Source organism: Colobus angolensis, unplaced genomic scaffold (assembly GCF_000951035.1).
Source record: "Colobus angolensis palliatus isolate OR3802 unplaced genomic scaffold, Cang.pa_1.0 Scaffold7, whole genome shotgun sequence".
Taxonomy (NCBI): Eukaryota; Metazoa; Chordata; class Mammalia; order Primates; family Cercopithecidae; genus Colobus; species Colobus angolensis.
In genome coordinates, this window is record NW_012120709.1 from 25,726,166 (window position 1) to 25,743,394 (window position 17,229).

At 42.4% G+C, this 17,229-nt stretch overlaps 1 protein-coding gene across 1 annotated transcript in view; it reads left to right on the forward strand.

The window, feature by feature from the left end:
- CBL (Cbl proto-oncogene, E3 ubiquitin protein ligase) overlaps nt 1–17,229 on the forward strand; it is a 104,392-nt gene that overhangs the window by 19,353 nt on the left and 67,810 nt on the right. The window contains exon 2 of the mRNA XM_011927045.1: nt 2,202–2,478. Coding sequence (XP_011782435.1) covers nt 2,202–2,478 — 277 coding nt within the window. The remainder of the gene's footprint in view (nt 1–2,201; nt 2,479–17,229) is intronic.

The following is a 17,229-nucleotide window of genomic DNA, read 5'->3' on the forward strand; positions in this document are numbered from 1 at the left end:
GTGCCACCATATCCGGCTAATTTTTGAAGAATTCTTGATCATTAGTTATTAAATGGAAATTTATCCTAAGGAAATAATCTGGTGTATAGAAGACTGAAATGCCCAAGCATGTTCATCACTGTGATGTTGCAGTAGTGAAGACTTGAAAACAAAATAAATGTTAAAGCAAAGTTGGGGGGAGATGGTTAAGATATGTTATTGTCTATCCGTAGACTAGAATTATTTAAATATCTCAAAAAAGTTTATAATGAGCTTTTGGTGACACAAGAAAATAGGTATTTTTAAATGTGAAATAAAAACGAGAATGTCAGACGTGTGCTTCAATTAATGTTAGCTTAGGTTGTTTTGAACCAAATAACTGCTAACAGCTAGAAAAGCTAGAAGACATAGAATTATTATCAAGACAGTAAGAAATTATGCCAAATTTGGGAAGTTGAGGAGAGCTGTTAGAAATTTATTTTCATGTAATGTGTAAGGGATCTAGTTTTGTTTTTTTTCCATATGGAGAGCAAAGTTTTCAATAGTTTTTCTCTTGTATTCTTGATTTTTAATGTTCACTGCCAATACTGAATTTCCTTATGTACATGTATGAGTCTGCTTCTGGACTTTCTGTTCCAATAGTTTGTCTTTTCCAGACACAGAAAAGTCCGTGTCAATAGAGAGCACAAACAAGATGTTAGGTAGAAATCTGAATTTATTTGTTTGACAAACACAAAATGGACTAAACTTACCAGTTAGAAAACAATGATTGTTACATTGGATTTTTAAAATCTGCCTTTATGATCTTTAAAAGAAACACTTAAAACATAACTCAGAAAAGTTGAAAGTAAAAGATGGGATGAAGAATTACCAGGCAAATTCTGAGAGTCTAACTGTAGGACTCTCAGCTCCAGGCTTTGCTGGGTCCAAGACCTGTCTGTTCCTGTTCCTCAAGCGGTTGTTAAAACTCAAACCCCAGTAATCCCAGCACTTTGGAAGGCCGAGGCAGGCTGATTACCTAAGGTCAGGCATTCGAGACCAGCCTGGCCAACACGGCAAAACCCCATCTCTGCTAAAAATACTAAAATTAGCTGGGTGTGATGGCAGGTGTCTGTAATCCCAGCTACTTGGGAGGCTGAGACAGGAGAATCACTTGAACCTTGGAGGCGGCGGCTGCAGTGAGCTGAGATTGTGCCATTGCACTCCAGTCTGGGCAAAAAGAGCAAAACTCCATCTCAAAAACAAAAAACAAACAAAGGTCTGGGCGCAGTGGCTCACGCCTGTAATCCCAGCACTTTGGGAGGCTAAGGCCGGTGGATCACGAGGTCAGGAGTTCGAGACCAGGCTGACCAACATGGAGAAACCCTGTCTCTACCAAAAATACAAAATTAGCTGGGCAGGGTGGTGCATGCCTGTAATCCCAGCTACTGGGGAGGCTGAGGCAGGAGAATTGCTTGAACCCGGGAAGTGGAGGTTGCGGTGAGCCAAGATCACACCATTGCCCTCCAGTCTGGGCAACAAGAGCAAAACTCTGTAATCCCCTAGATTACAGAGATTTACCTCCCAGGGCAGTCATGTCCTTTATTTCTGTCCCTGGGAATTTTCTTTATTATAGGGGTCAAGCTGGACGCCTGTAGTGCTCATTAGTGGCTCATGCCTATAATCCCAGCATTTTGGGAGGCTGAGGCAGTTGGCATCGTTTGAGCTCAGGAGTTTGGGACTAGCCTGGGCAACATGTCTCTACAATAAAAACAATTAGCTGGGTGTGGTTAGTATGGCAGTAGTCCTAGCTACCCAGGAGGCTGAAGTGGGAGGATCACCTGAGCCTGGGGATTTGAGGCTGCACTGAGCCGTGATTGCTCCATTCCACTCCAACCGTGAGACCTTGTCTCAAATAAATAAATAAATAAAAATATTGTGGGGATTAGCAGTATATTTAAAAGTAATTTGCCATATTTCATCTGGCATGTTTTAGGCATTTACGTGGATGTTTTCCCCTAGTTGTTTGGTCTGCGTGTTACCTGTACCATTAGTCTCTCAAAGGGATTTAAAAACACATTCTTCTGGGGGACCACTAAAAATTTTAAAATGATTGCCTGTGGGCAATGGGGTTATGGATCTGTTTCTTATATTCTCATGTATTTTTCATATTTTGCAAAAAAGCACATATATCATCACTTTCTTAAACTTAAAAAAGGGAGCTGTCCTTAAAATTCTCCAAGTAATAGCCCTTCTTTTTCATTTGTTGCAGGTGGTGCGTTTGTGTCAGAACCCAAAGCTGGCGCTAAAGAATAGCCCACCTTATATCTTAGACCTGCTGCCAGATACCTACCAGCATCTCCGTACTATCTTGTCAAGATATGAGGGGAAGATGGAGACACTTGGAGAAAATGAGTATTTTAGGGTATTCATGGAGAATTTGATGAAGAAAACTAAGCAAACCATAAGCCTCTTCAAGGAGGGAAAAGAAAGAATGTATGAGGAGAATTCTCAGCCTAGGTAATGGAGAAATACTACACAAATAATAATGCAGGTCTGTGACTGCCTGAATGGGTAACACGTAGAAGTAGTTGAGTTGGTTTTAATTTTATGTTAGTAGGAATGGAAAGTTGACATTTGATTTAAAGGTATAGTTTATATAAAAGGTTGCCATGTAGGACGTTGTAGTATCCCTAACTCTGATTTATTTGCTTACCTCTGAAAAATCATTTACTGATAGTAATGAAAATGAGTTGGAGGCAGTAGGTCCTTTGGAGAACCTGAAGATCGTGAAAGTTTGTGAGTAGATAGGAGTTTGGAAGAAAGAAGATTGGAGTTAAGTGGAGTTTGGGGGTAAATAAGAGGCAGATCTTGCCCAAAGCTGTAGCATATTAGGTAAATTTATGTGTGGGATAATAGGGGAAAAAGCCACTAGTTTAACTTTTTAAAACATGAAGCTATGTGAAATGACATTTTCTTTACAGGTAGAAGTAACTTTTCAAATAAAATAGGTAGAGGTGAATGAAGTTAATTCAATAAATATTTGAAGGATCACTATGTATTCTTTTTTTTTTTTTTTTTTTTGAGGCGGAGTCTCGCTCTGTCGCCCGGGCTGGAGTGCAGTGACCGGATCTCAGCTCACTGCAAGCTCTGCCTCCCGGATTTACAACATTCTCCTGCCTCAGCCTCCCGAGTAGCTGGGACTATAGGCGCCCGCCACCTCGCCCGGCTAGGTTTTTGTATTTTTTAGTAGAGACGAGGTTTCACCGTGTTAGCCAGGATGGTCTCGATCTCCTGACCTCGTGATCCGCCCGTCTCGGCCTCCCAAAGTGCTGGGATTACAGGCTTGAGCCACCGCGCCCGGCCCACTATGTATTCTTTTGTATTAATTTTATTATTATCATTGTTATTATTTTTTTGAGACAGAGTCTGGCTCTGTTGCCCGGGCTGGAGTGCAATGGCGCGATCTCGGCTTCTAGGTTCAAGTGATTCTCCTGTCTCAGCCTCCTGACTAGCTGGGATTATAGATGTGCACCACTATGCCTGGCTAATTTTTATATTTTTAGTAGAGATGGAGTTTCACCATGTTGGCCAGGCTGGTCTCCAACTCCTGACCTCAGGTGATCTGCCCACCTTGGCCTCACAAAGTGCTGGGATTACAGGTGTGAGCCATAGCGCCTGGCCCTCTTTTGTATTTATTAAATACCAGAAACTATAGGCTATCCTGCAGGTTGTTAGCTTGGCTGTCATAAATTACATACTGGGAGAGAAATAAGTTAACTGTATATGTGAATGTAATTGTGTTTGATTTTGTTCAATTGGAACTAAATATTAACTCATCTAGAATGAGTAATAAAATAATTCCACTAGAATTTTTTAGTGAGTAAGTTACTATCGAGGAGTGACTTGAATTAGAAGGAACAGTATTTCTGAAGACATCTGGTTACCATGCATGACTCTAGTGGTAACATACTAAATGGTGTCCTTGTTGTCTACTTTCCTTTGGGCCTGTTGGCCTAGATTCTGACAATCCTAGCTCTCAGTTAAAATTTTATGCACATGATTATCCATATTACCATTATTGCAACAAATTACTCAGGTGTAGTCTGAATAATGGACTCTAAATGTCCATCTTTTCTTTCTTTTTTTTTTGTTTGTTTGTTTGAGTCTTGCTCTTGTCACCCAAGCTGGAGTGCAGTGGCGCGATCTTGGCTCACTGCAACTTCCACCTCTTAGGTTCAAGTGGTTCTCCTGTCTCAGCTTCCCAAGTAGCTGGGATTACAAGCATGCACCACTGTGCCAGGCTAATTTTTGTATTTTTAGTAGAGACAGAGTTTTGCCATGTTGGCCAAGCTGGTCTTGAACTCCTGACCTCAGGGGATCTGCCTGCCTCAGCCTCCCTAAGTGTTGGGATTGCAGGTGAGAGCCACTTCTGCTGGCCTGTCCATCTTTTCTTTAAAAGATTCTGATGAGTGAATTCAACCCATGAGAACCTTTGTTCTAGTTTATCTGGAAGTGAACTTTATTCCTTTTAAATATTCAAATTTCGTAACTTGTTAAAACCGCGACTGTGTGGACCTTTTAGCTAGCTAGTCATTTTGTATTGCTGAGTTTCTAAAAAATAATTTTAATTCATTAGGTACCAAAACTTAAAAATTTTATTTACCATGTACTGTGAACTAGGTTCTGGTTCTAGGAGGTGAAAAGGAAAGTTAAGCATTCAAATTTGAGGTGATATGACAAATGCATTAATAGAGATATGTACAAAATGCTATTGGGAGACAGGCACAGTGACATGCATCTGTAGTTCTAGCTACCCAGAAGACTGAGGTGGGAGGATTCCTTCGGCACAGGACATTGAGACCAGCCTGGGCAACACAGTGAGACCGCTTCTTAAAATAAATGAAACATTTTTAAAAAGTACTGTGTGAATACAGTTTTGTCCAGTGGCATCAGAGAAGGTGGCATAAAGGACTTGTAATTTGAATTAGAGTTTGAAGGATAAGTAGGAATTTTCTAGGCAGAGAAGTCAAGAAAAGTCTTAACACAGTGGCATGAAAATGGAGGCGCTGGTATGTTTAAAATAAAAGTCTGGTTTGGTTAGAATTGTGGGAGATAGATATGCTGGAAATACAGGTTGAAGTCAGATTATGAAGGGTTGTTTTTTGACTGCTAGACTTTCTCCTATAGATGGTAATTTTTGACTTCTAGACTTTCTCCTATAGATGATAGGCTGTCATAGAACAGGTTTATTTTAAAGAGCATTTCTTTTTTCTTATTTATTTATTTTTTCGAGACGGAGTCTCGCTCTGTCGCTCAGGCTGGAGTGCAGTGGTGTGATCTCAGCTCACTGCAAGCTCCGCCTCCCAGGTTCACGCCATTCTCCTGCCTCAGCCTCCCAAGTAGCTGGGATTACAGGCGCCTGCCACCACGCCCGGCTAATTTTTTGTATTTTTAGTGAAGACGGGGTTTCACAGTGTTAGCCAGGATGGTCTCGATCTCCTGACCTCGTGATCCGCCCGCCTTGGCCTCCCAAAGTGCTGGGATTACAGACGTGAGCCACCGTGCCCAGCGTCTTTTTTTTTTTTTTTTTATTGAGACGGAGTCTCACTCTGTTGCCTAGGCTGGAGTGCAATGGCGCAATATTGGCTCACTGCAAACTCGGCCTCCCTCATTCAAACAATTATCTTGCCTCAGACTCCCAAATAGCTGGGATTACAGGTGTGTGCATCACGCTGGGCTAATTTTTTTGTGTTTTTAGTAGTGACAGGGTTTCACCATATTGAGGCTAGGTGGTCTCAAGCCACCTAGCCTCATATGGTAGGCTGGTCTCAAACCCCTGGCCTCAAGTGCTCCGCCCGCCCTGGCCTCTATTTTATATGTATTCTTACAATAAAGTGTGGTAGAGAAAAGAAAATGTTATTAAAATCATAAGGAAAATAAAACATTTATTATTCAGTAAGTGGAAGTGGATCCTCATAAAGGTCTTCATCCTCATTGTCTTCATGTTGAATAGGCTGAGGAGGAGGAATAGGAAGAGGAGGGGTTGGCTGCTGTCTCCGTACTGATAATTCCAGTACTGGTGTTTCTGTGGTAGAGGCAGAATAGGTGGAGGAGGAGGAAGGGGAGGCAGGACAGGCAGGCACATTTGGTGTTACTTAAATTGAAAAAAAATCTGTGTATAAGTGGACCCACACAGTTAAACCCATGTTGTTAAGGCTCAACTATATCTAATTTGCCCTTACCAAATGACTTCAGTATGTGTTGACAAGTTCTTTTGCCTCTTTTTAAACCTGTCAGTGTGCCTATCTGTATCAATTTAATTCCCCCTAACATGAGGTTTTTAATATTTTATGGACTTTGAACCCAGATTTGTACAAATTATATGTAAAATGAGAGTAAACAGATTTTAGGTGAGGATCAAGGAGTTCATTTTTTCAATCAACTTTCTCAGGTTGAAAGGGTTTTTGTAAATAGGGAAAAATATATAGGCTTTTTTATGATCTTTGTGATCTTTTTGGTTACTTAGAGGTTTTTTTTTTTTTTTTCAATTTTTTTTTTTTTTTTTTTTTTTCTTTTTTTTTTTTGAGACGGAGTCTCGCTCTGTCGCCCGGACTGGAGTACAGTGGCCGGATCTCAGCTCACTGCAAGCTCCACCTCCCGGGTTTACGCCATTCTCCTGCCTCAGCCTCCCGAGTAGCTGGGACTACAGGTGCCCGCCACCACGCCCGGCTAGTTTTTTGTATTTTTTTAGTAGAGACGGGGTTTCACCATGTTAGCCAGGATGGTCTCGATCTCCTGACCTCGTGATCCGCCCGTCTCGGCCTCCCAAAGTGCTGGGATTACAGGCTTGAGCCACCGCACCCGGCCCCAATTTTTAAATTGAGATATAATTCACATACCATAAAATTCACCCTTTTAAAGTGTACAATTTAGTGGTTTTTAGTGTATTCACAAAGTCAGGCAACCATCACCCCTCTGTAATTCCAGAACATTTTCATCCCCCACAGGAAACCCCACTCCCATTAGCAGTCACTCTTTTTTCCTCTCCCTGGATCTCCCCCAGCCCTTGGTAATCACTAATACCTGCTTTCTGTCTATGTGGATTTGCCTGCTCTGGACATTTCGTGTAAGTGGAATCACATTAGTGGTGGCCTTTTGTGGGTTTTTTTGTGTCTCTTCTTTCCCTTAGAATGCTTTTACAATTCATCCATATTGTAGCATGTATCAGTACCTCCTTCCTTTTTATGGCTAAATCATATTTCTTTTTATTTTTTGAGACGGAGTCTCGCTCTGTCACCCAGGCTGGAGTGCAGTGGCTGGATCTCAGCTCACTGCAAGCTCTGCCTCCCGGGTTCACGCCATTCTCCTGCCTCAGCCTCCCGAGTAGCTGGGACTACAGGTGCCCGCCACCACGCCCGGCTAGTTTTTTGTATTTTTTTAGTAGAGACGGGGTTTCACCATGTTAGCCAGGATGGTCTCGATCTCCTGACCTCGTGATCCGCCCGTCTCGGCCTCCCAAAGTGCTGGGATTACAGGCTTGAGCCACCGTGCCCGGCCAATCATATTTCAATGTATGGATATACCATATCTTGTGTATGATATTTGTGTTGTTTCTACTTTTTGGCTATTAATAATGTTGCTATGAATGTTTATGTGCCAGTTTTTGTATGGCTATAGCCATATAAACATATATACATAAATGTTTTCACTTCTTTTGAGTATATATATATACACATAGGAGTGGAATTGCTGAGTCATATGGTATTCCGTGTTCAACTTTTTGAGTAACCTCCAAACTGTTTCCACAGTAGGTGTAGCATTTTTCGTTCCCCTAGCTATGTATGTGCTTTCTGATTTTTTGCTAACACTTGCTATTGACTTTTTATTATAGCCATTCTACTTGGGGTAAAGTGGTATCTTGAGGTTTTGAAATGCGTGTAAATAGCTTTTCATACGCCTATTGGATGTTTGTATATAGTTGTCCCCCTTTATCCTCCGTTTCACCTTCCTTGGATTCAGTTACTTGCAGTCAACCATGGTCTGAAAATACTAAATGAAAAATTCCAGAAATAATTCATAAATTTTGAATTGCATGCCCTTCAGAGTAGTGTGATGAAATCTCACAACATTCTACTCTATCCCAGCCGGGTTGCAGAGCATCCCTTTGTACAGCATTTCCACGCTGTATCCACTAGCACCTGTTAGTCATCTAGTAGCCATCTTAGTTACCAGATTGAGAAAACATCATATGCATAGGGTTCAGTACTATCTGTGGTTTCAGGCATTTGCACATCTTGGAATGCAAAGGGGGACTACTGCATCTTTGGAGAAACACCTATTCAAATCCTTTGCCCATTTTAAAGTTGCATTATTTGTCTTTTCATTGTTGAGTTGTAAGATTTTCCTTCATATTCTGGATGCTAGACCAGATTTGCAAAACTTGACTCCCTTTCTGTGGGTCATCTTTTCACTTTCTAAATAGTATTCCTTGAAGCACAGAAGTTTTAATTACAGTGAAGATCAATATTTATTTGGTTTTTGTACTTTTTTTTTTTTTTTTTTTTTTTCGAGATGGAGTCTCGCTCTGTAGCCTGGGCTGGAGTGCAGTGGCCGGATCTCAGCTCATTGCAAGCTCCGCCTCCCGGGTTCACGCCATTCTCCTGCCTCAGCCTCCCGTGTAGCTGGGACTACAGGCACCCGCCACCTCGCCCGGCTAGTTTTTTGTATTTTTTAGTAGAGACGGGGTTTCACCATCTTAGCCAGGATAGTCTTGATCTCCTGACCTCGTGATCCACCCGTCTCGGCCTCCCAAAGTGCTGGGATTACAGGCTTGAGCCACCGCGCCTGGCTTGGTTTTTGTACTTTTAAGAAATTATCACCTAATTCAAGGTCATGAGGCCTGTTTTTTCCTATTTTATAGTTTTGCCTCTTGTATTTAGGTCTTTGATCCATTTTTGAGTTAATTTTTGTATATGGTATGAGGTAGAGGTCCAACTTTATTCTCTTGCATGTGGATATCCCTTTGTCTCAACACCATCTGTTGAAAAGACTGTCCTTTTTCATTGCATAGACTTGTTACCCTTTTAGGAAGGAAGTAAATTAACCATAAGTGTAAGGGTTTATTTCTGGACTATCAATTTCATTTCATTAATCTACATATCTATCTTAATGCTAGTGCCACACCATCTTGATTACTGTTGCTTTCTACTAAAGCTTTGGAATCAGGAAGTGTGAGTTTTTTTGAAACAGAGTCTCACTCTGTCATCCAGGCTGGCGTGTAGTGAGTGGCACCATCTTCGCTCACTGCAACTCTGCTTCCCAGGTTCAAGCGAGTCTCCTGCCTCAGCCTCCTGAGTAGCGGGGATTACAGGTGCGTACCAACAATCCCAGCTAATTTTTGCATTTTTACTAGAGACGGGGTTTCACCATGTTGGCCGGGCTGGTCTCAAACTCATGGCCTCATGTGACCTGCCCACTTCAGCCTCCCAAAGTACTGGGATTGCAGGAGTGAGCCACTGTGCCCGACCCCTAAATACAATGTTTTCTTATCAAAAAGAGCAGCAGGGGCTGGGCGTGATGGCTCACGCCTGTAATGACAGCACTTTGGGAGGCCAAGGTGGGCGGATCATCTGAGGTCAGGAGTTTGAGACCAGCCTGGCCATTGTGGTGAAATCCAGTCTCTACTAAAAATACAAAAATTAACCTGCTGGCAGGTACCTGTAATTTTAGCTACTCTAGAGGCTGAGGCAGGAGAATCTCTTGAACCCAGGAGGCAGAGGATGCAGGGAGCCGAGATTGAGCCACTGTACTCCAGGCTGGGCGACAGAGCGAGAGTTCATCTCAAATAAACAAAAGCAGCAGGGATTTTGGTAGATTTTTTTTTTTTTTTTTTTTTTTTTTGAGATGGAGTTTTGGTCTTGTTGCCCAGGCCGGAGTGCAATGGTGCAATCTCGGCTCACAGCAACCTCCGCCTCCTGGGTTCAAGCCATTCTCTTGCCTCAGCCTCCAGAACAGCTGGGATTATAGGCATGCACCACCATGCCCAGCTAATTTTTTTTTTTTGTATTTTTAGTAGAGACAGTGTTTCTACATATTGGTCAGGCAGGTCTTGAACTCCAGACCTCAGGTGATCCACCCACCTCGACCTCCCAAAGTGCTGGGATTACAGGCATGAGCCACCACACCCGGTCCTTTGGTAGATATTGTATTAGATCCATTGATCATTTTGGGGATTACTGCCGTCTTAACAATACTGTTTTCTACTACATGAATACTGGGTATATTTCCACTTATATTTTTGTTCATTGTTGTTGTTGTTGTTTTAGACAGAGTCTGACTCTGTTGCCCAGGCTGGAGTACAGTGGCTCAATCTCAGCTCACTGCAACCTCCACCTCCCAAGCTCAGGTGATCCTCCCACCTCAGCCTCCCTAGTAGCTGGGACCACAGGTGCACACCGTCGTGCCTGGCTAGTTTTTGTATTTTTTTGTAGATGTGAGATTTCGTCATGTTGCCCATGCTGGTCTCAAACTCCTGGGCTCAAGCAGTCTGCGCGTCTCTGCGTCACAAAGTGCTGGGATTACAGGCATGAGCCACTTTGCCTGGCCTTGCTTATATCTTCTTTAATACCTTCTTTAATTTATTTCAGTAATGTTTTGTAATTTTCAGTGTTCAGGTTTTTTGCCTTCTTAGTTAAGTTTATTCCTATTTTGTTTGTTTTGATGCTATTATAAATAGAATTGTTAATTTTAGGGTTCATATATAGAAACATAGTTGACTTCTGTGTATTGATCTGGTACTCCGCAACTTTGCAGAACTTACTGACTCTAGTAGCTTTTTAGTAGGTTCCTTAGGCTTTCCTAGATACCAAATCATGTCACATGCAATTAGAGGTAGTTTTACTTCTTCCTTTTCTTTCTGGATGCGTTTTATCTCTTTTTTCTTGCCTACTTATTCTTGGCTATGTTGAGTAGGAATCTCAGGAGTAGCCATCTTTGTCTTTTTGGTGTTGAGGAGGAAAATGTTCAACCTTTCACCATTGAGTATATTAGCTGTGAGATTTTTATAAAGGCTTTTTATCAGGTTAAGGAAGTTTCCTTACGTGTCTTGTTTTTCAGTTTTTTTTTTTTTTTTTTGCTTGTTTTTTGTTTTATCATAAACAGGTGTTAGAGACCTTTTATGTTTCATTTTTTTTGATAGATGAGGTTGTGGACAGCTAAATGCTAGTTAAATATAGTACCTAGAATCTTTTTTTTTTTTTTTTTTTTTGAGATGGAGTCTCGCTCTATCGCTCAGGCTGGAGTGCAGCAGCCGGATCTCAGCTCACTGCCAGCTCCGCCTCCCGGGTTTACGCCATTCTCCTGCCTCAGCCTCCCGAGTAGCTGGGACTACAGGCGCCCGCCACCTCACCCGGCTAGCTTTTTTGTATTTTAGTAGAGACGGGGTTTCACCGTGTTAGCCAGGATGGTCTCGATCTCCTGACCGCGTGATCCGCCCGTCTCGGCCTCCCAAAGTGCTGGGATTACAGGCTTGAGCCACCGCGCCCGGCCGTACCTAGAATCTTGAAAACTAGTTTGAGTAAGCCAAAGTAGAAACTTGTTGACTCATAAAATTCTAGAAAAAATGAGTATCTTAAATTGCACTAAAGAGGCTGGGCATGGTGGCCTACGCCTGTAATACCAGCACTTTGGGAGGCTGAGGTGGGCAGATCACTTGAGGTCAGGAGTTGGAGAGCAGCCTGGCCAACATAGTGAAACCCCATATCTACTAAAAAATACAAAAAAATTTGCTGGACATGGTGGAACATACCTGTAATCCCAGCTGCTTGGGAGGCTAAAGCACGAGAATCACTTGAACTCGGGAGGTGGAGGTTTGCAGTGAGCTGAGATCACGCCACTGCACTCCACCCTGGGTGACAGGGCGAGACTGTTAACCAATGAAAAAAAGAAAAATTGTGCTAAAGGCAAGAATGCAGGTAAGCTTCAGGAACAACTGAAGCCGGAATTGAAATGTTGCCAGGACTCCCTCTGTTCTCTTTGATTCTTCTGGTGTTGCTTCCATACTCAGTGCAGATAGATTAATGTGTAAATTGCAGAAAAGTTTGGTCTCTGTAACATCCAAGTTTTATATCTTAAGAGTTTCTGCTGTAGCAGAAGATCTGATTCTTAGTTCCAGTTTTCACTTTGTCTTGGTATAGAGCATTTGATTGTCCCTGGACCCATCTCTGGAAGGAGAAGTTAAGTACTGGGATTAGTACAGCACAGGCCAGGTGCAGACCTCTAGACTAATTGACTGTAAGTTGGGAGACATGTGTTCCTTCATAGGCATGTGCTGTGAAGTTTTTTGGGTGAATTCCTAGTTTTTTGGGTGTTGAGGAGCCAATCTCTTAAATATTCTCTATAAGAGTGTACATAATTGGCTGGGCGCAGTGGCTCACGCCTGTAATGCCAGCATTTTGGGAGGCCGAGGCGAGTGGATCACCTGAGGTCAGGAGTTCAAGACCAGCCTGGCCAACATGGTGAAACCTGGTCTCTACTAAAAATACAAAAACTAGCCGGGTGTAGTAGCGGGCACCTGTAATCCCGGCTACTTGGGAGTCTGAGGCAGGAGAATCACTTGATCCTGGGAGTTGGAGGTTGCAGAACCGAGATTGTGCCACTGCACTCCAGCCTGGGTGACAGAGTGAGACTCCATCTCAAAAAAAAAAAAAGTGTACATAATTGTGTCATTATTATATAGTATAGTTGCTTCATGATTTTATTTTAGTTATTAGCTGATTTAAGTTCTCCAAAGATAAATTTGCCCTCATTTTTCTTAGACTTTATAAAAAATGAATTAAGTAAAACCATAAGCCTCTGTTTTGCCTTTGATCTTTCTGGGTTTTGCACCTGTTTTCATTTGTGTACAGGAAGTTACAGTAGAAGCTGAATGGGATTATACAGTGCAGTTAATTTTAAAAACTGGCTTGTATCCATTGTGCAAGTAGTATTAAGCTTTTCTAGTGTAATTCTGCCTTCTTAGAGGTAGGCAAAAGGAAAAAAAAATTAGTATTGAGTATTTTGTCTATGGTAGGCACTGCTCCTAAATAGTACGTAATGCCTTCTTTTCATGAAGCTTATAAGCTTATATTATCTCTTTTTCCATTAGTTTCCAAAGCATAACCTTCATATTATCATTCAGTGGAACAGTATTTAACAAACTAGAGAAAAGTGTTTGTGCAGCTATAATCTTTTCCTAGCACCCTGAAAATAGGTTTCAATAAGTGTGCCAAATTCTTCTGGTAGGTAATGGCAGCTTAGATCTTTGTGTTCAGGAATTTGGGCTTGGTGGGGAGAGATTTTGGCTTAGGTTAAAAACGTCCTTGCATTTAGGAAAGGGACAACAACATGGGTCCTGAAAGAGATTTTCAGTCCATGAGAGAGACGATGATGGCTTGGACTGAAGTGGTGGGTGTAAAGATGGAAAGAAGTGGGCAGAATTTGATGTATTTTAAAGCTAACATATCAGGACTTGCTAATGGATTGGATAGATTTCTAGTTTGAGCAACTGAATAGATAGTGCAATGGGAAGCCGCTGAACTTTTAAACTGGTGAAGAATGTGATCCTCTTATCTTTTACAGTGATGGTATTGGCTGCTCTCTGGAAAATAGGTAAGGTCTTGTGGCAATGATGGAAATAGATGGATAGATTACTAGGTTATTACTCTATGCCAGGTTTAATTAGACTAGGGATGAGGAATTTAAAGTGAAGAGAAGTGGGCAAATAAGAAATAGATTGGGGCTAGGCATGGTGTAATTCCTGTAATTCCAGTGATTTGGGAGACTAAGAAAGGAGGATCACTTGAGGCCGAGAGTTTAAGACCAGCCTGAAGCTGGGCTCGGTAGCTCACGATTGTAATCGCAGCCAACTTTGGGAGGCCAACGCAGTGGATCACCTGAGATGAGGAGTTCGAGACCAGCCTGAACATGATGAAATGCGCTCTCTACAAAATCAGCCGGGTGTGGTGGCGGGTACCTGTAGTCCCAGCCATTCAGGAGGCTGAGTAGCTTGAACCCAGGAGGCGGAGGTTTCAATGAGCCAAGATGGCGCCACTGCACTCCAGCCTGGGTGACAGAGTGAGATCTCCATCTCAAAAAAAAAAAAAGAAAGAAAAAAAGAAAAAGACCAGCGTGGCAACATAGAGAGACCCTGTCTCTACAAAAAAATTTAAAGAAAATTAGCTCGGTGTGGTGGCGCGCATGCTTGAAGTCCCAGCTACTCAGGAGGCAGCTGAGGTGGGGAGGATCGTTTGAGCCACTGCACTATAGCCTTGGTGACTGAGTAAGGCCCTGACTCTTTTAAAAAAGAAAAAAAAAAAAAAACAGTTTGCTAGGCATAAAATAATTGTTTCTTTTGGCTTGCGAAAGTGGCAAAAATGGCAAATCTATTTGTTTTTACTTTTTTTAAAAAAAATGTTTTCTCATAAATCTATTTATAATGAGTATGCCAAAAGAGGATGCAGAAACATGAGTATTGCCATACCAGGTTGCATTAGGGGTGAAATTGGTTTAATCTTTCTGGTGTGGTGGTTTTATCAAAAGATTTAGAATTTTCCCAGTCAGGCACGGTGGCTCATGCCTGTAATCCCAGCACTTTGGGAGGCTGAGGCGGGCAGATTGCCTGAGGTCAGGAGTTCGAGACCAGTCTGGCCAACGCAGTGAAACCTTGTCTCTACTAAAAATACAAAAAGTTGCTGTGTGTGTGGTACACGCCTGTAATCCCAGCTACTTGGGAAGCTGAGGCAGCAGAATCGCTATTATCCAGGAGGTGGAAGTTGCAGTGAGCCAAGATCACACCACTGCACTCCAGCCTGGACGAGAGAGTGAGACTCCATCTCAAAAAGAAAAAAAGACTTAGAATTTTGCTCAATAAGTTCACTGGCAGGATTATTTATTTATTTATTTATTTATTTAAAAAGAGAGATTGGGCTGGGTGCGGTGGCTCAAGCCTGTAATCCCAGCACTTTGGGAGGCCGAGACAGGTGGATCGCTTGAGCCTAGGAGTTCAAGACCAGCCTGGCCAACATGGTGAAACCCCGTCTCTACTAAAAATACAAAAATTAGCCAGGTGTGGCAGTGCACGCCTGTAATCCCAGCTACTTGGGAAGCTGAGGCAGCAGAATCGCTATTATCCAGGAGGTGGAAGTTGCAGTGAGCCAAGATCACACCACTGCACTCCAGCCTGGACGAGAGAGTGAGACTCCATCTCAAAAAGAAAAAAAAAAGAGAGAGAGATTGGTCTCACCGTGTTTTCCAAGCTGGTCTCAAGTGATATGCCCACTTTACCCTCCCAAAGTGCTGGGATTATAGACATGAGCCACTGTGCCCAGCCTGCTGTTAGGAATTTATCAAAGAGAATTGATCAAGGATGTGAGACCCCGTCTCAAAAAACACAAAAATTTTTTTTTTTTTTTGCTGATGAAGAGTAATGGTATGACAATATATTACAGAAATGGGCTATAGAATTATATGTTTAATAATGTCTCATTTTTGTAGAAAGTATTTTAAAATACGAAAACAACATCTAGAAAGAATAATACCAAAATACCAACAGTAGGTATTAGAATTAGAGGTGGTTTAAATTTTCTACAATGAATATGCAATTGATCAAAAAAACTTTTTTGATTTTAGGCGGGGTCTCCTGTCACCCAGGCAGGAATGCAGAGGTGTGATCACAGCTCATTGCAGCCTCAGCGTCCCAGGCAATTCTCTTGCCTTAGCCTCCTGAGTAGCTGTAACTACAGGCATGTATCACCATGCCTGGCTCGTTTTTAAATTTTTTGTGGACATTGGATCTCACTGTGTTGCCCAGGCTGGTCTCAGACTCCTGTGCTCAAGTGATCCTTTTGTCTTGGCCTCCCAAAGTGTTGAAATTACAGGTATGAGCCACTACTCCTGACTTCAGATTCTTTTTAAAATAAGAAAAAAATATGGTAACTTCTTAGGTTCACAAGAATAGTTCTGAAAATTTTCCCTTTTATTGTAGTAATATGATCACTAGCTTATGGTGAAGCTCAGTGAACCTAGCTAGAGAGAGTGCAAAGTTCCTGGCTAGAAAGACTGGAAAACTGGGTTAGAATGAACAAGGTGAAGTTTATGAAGGTGAAAAGTCACATTTAGTTCTCAGCATCATCCTGTACAAGGTAATAATGCTTGTAGAGCAATAGATCATAAATTACTATGGTTTGTTTAATTATGAAAACCTGATGATCAGATCATCTGTTTTCTTAGAAATTATAATGTAGTGGTAGGTTATAGATTAGTGCTTCAAGCATGGTTTGCTTTTTATTTTTAATTAATTAATTATTATTTTTTTTTTTTCGAGATAAGGTCTCACTCTGCTGTGCAGGCTGGAGTGCAGTGGCACAATCTTGGCTCACTGCAGCCTCAACTTCCAGGGCTCATGTGATTCTCCTACCTCAGCCTCCTGAGTAGCTGAAACAGGTGCATGCTACCACGCCTGGCTGATTTTTTGTTTTGAGACGGAGTCTCACTCTGTCGCCCAGGCTAGAGTGCAGTGGCGTGATCTCGGCTTACTGCAAACTCCGCCTCCCAGGTTCTCACCATTCTCCTCCCTTAGCCTCCCGAGTAGCTGAATTTTTGTTTTGTTTTGTTTTGTTTTTTTGTAGAGACGGGTTTTGCCATATTGCCTAGGCTGGTCTTGAACTCCTGAGTTCAAGCAATCCACCCCACCTTACCTTCCCATAGTGCTGGAATTATAAGTGTGAGCCAGCATGCCTGGCCTGTTTATTTTTATGAGATAGCGTCTTGCTCTGTCACACAAGACTGGAGTCCAGTGACACAGTCATAGCTTACTGCAGCCTCTTCCAGGATCATCAGTCTACCCGCTTCGGCCTCCCAAGTGAGTGGGACTACAGGAACACACCACCATGCCTGGGTAGTTTTTTAATCTTTTGTAGAGATGGGGTCTCACTTTGTTGCCCAGGCTGGTTTCCAACGCCTGGCCTCAAGCGATTCTCCCACCTAGGCCTCCCAAACCAAAGTGCTGGGATTACAGGTGAGAGTCACCTTGCCTGACTAGTTGTGTGTGTTTTTTTATTTTTTGAGATGGAGTCTCGCTCTGTTGCCCAGGCTGGAGTGCAGTGGCGCGATCTCGGCTCACTGCAACCTCTGCCTCCCGGGCTCACACCATTCTCCTGCCTCAGCCTCCCAAGCAGCTGGGACTATAGGCGCGGCCACCACGCCCGGCTAATTTGGTTTTTTTTTTTTTTG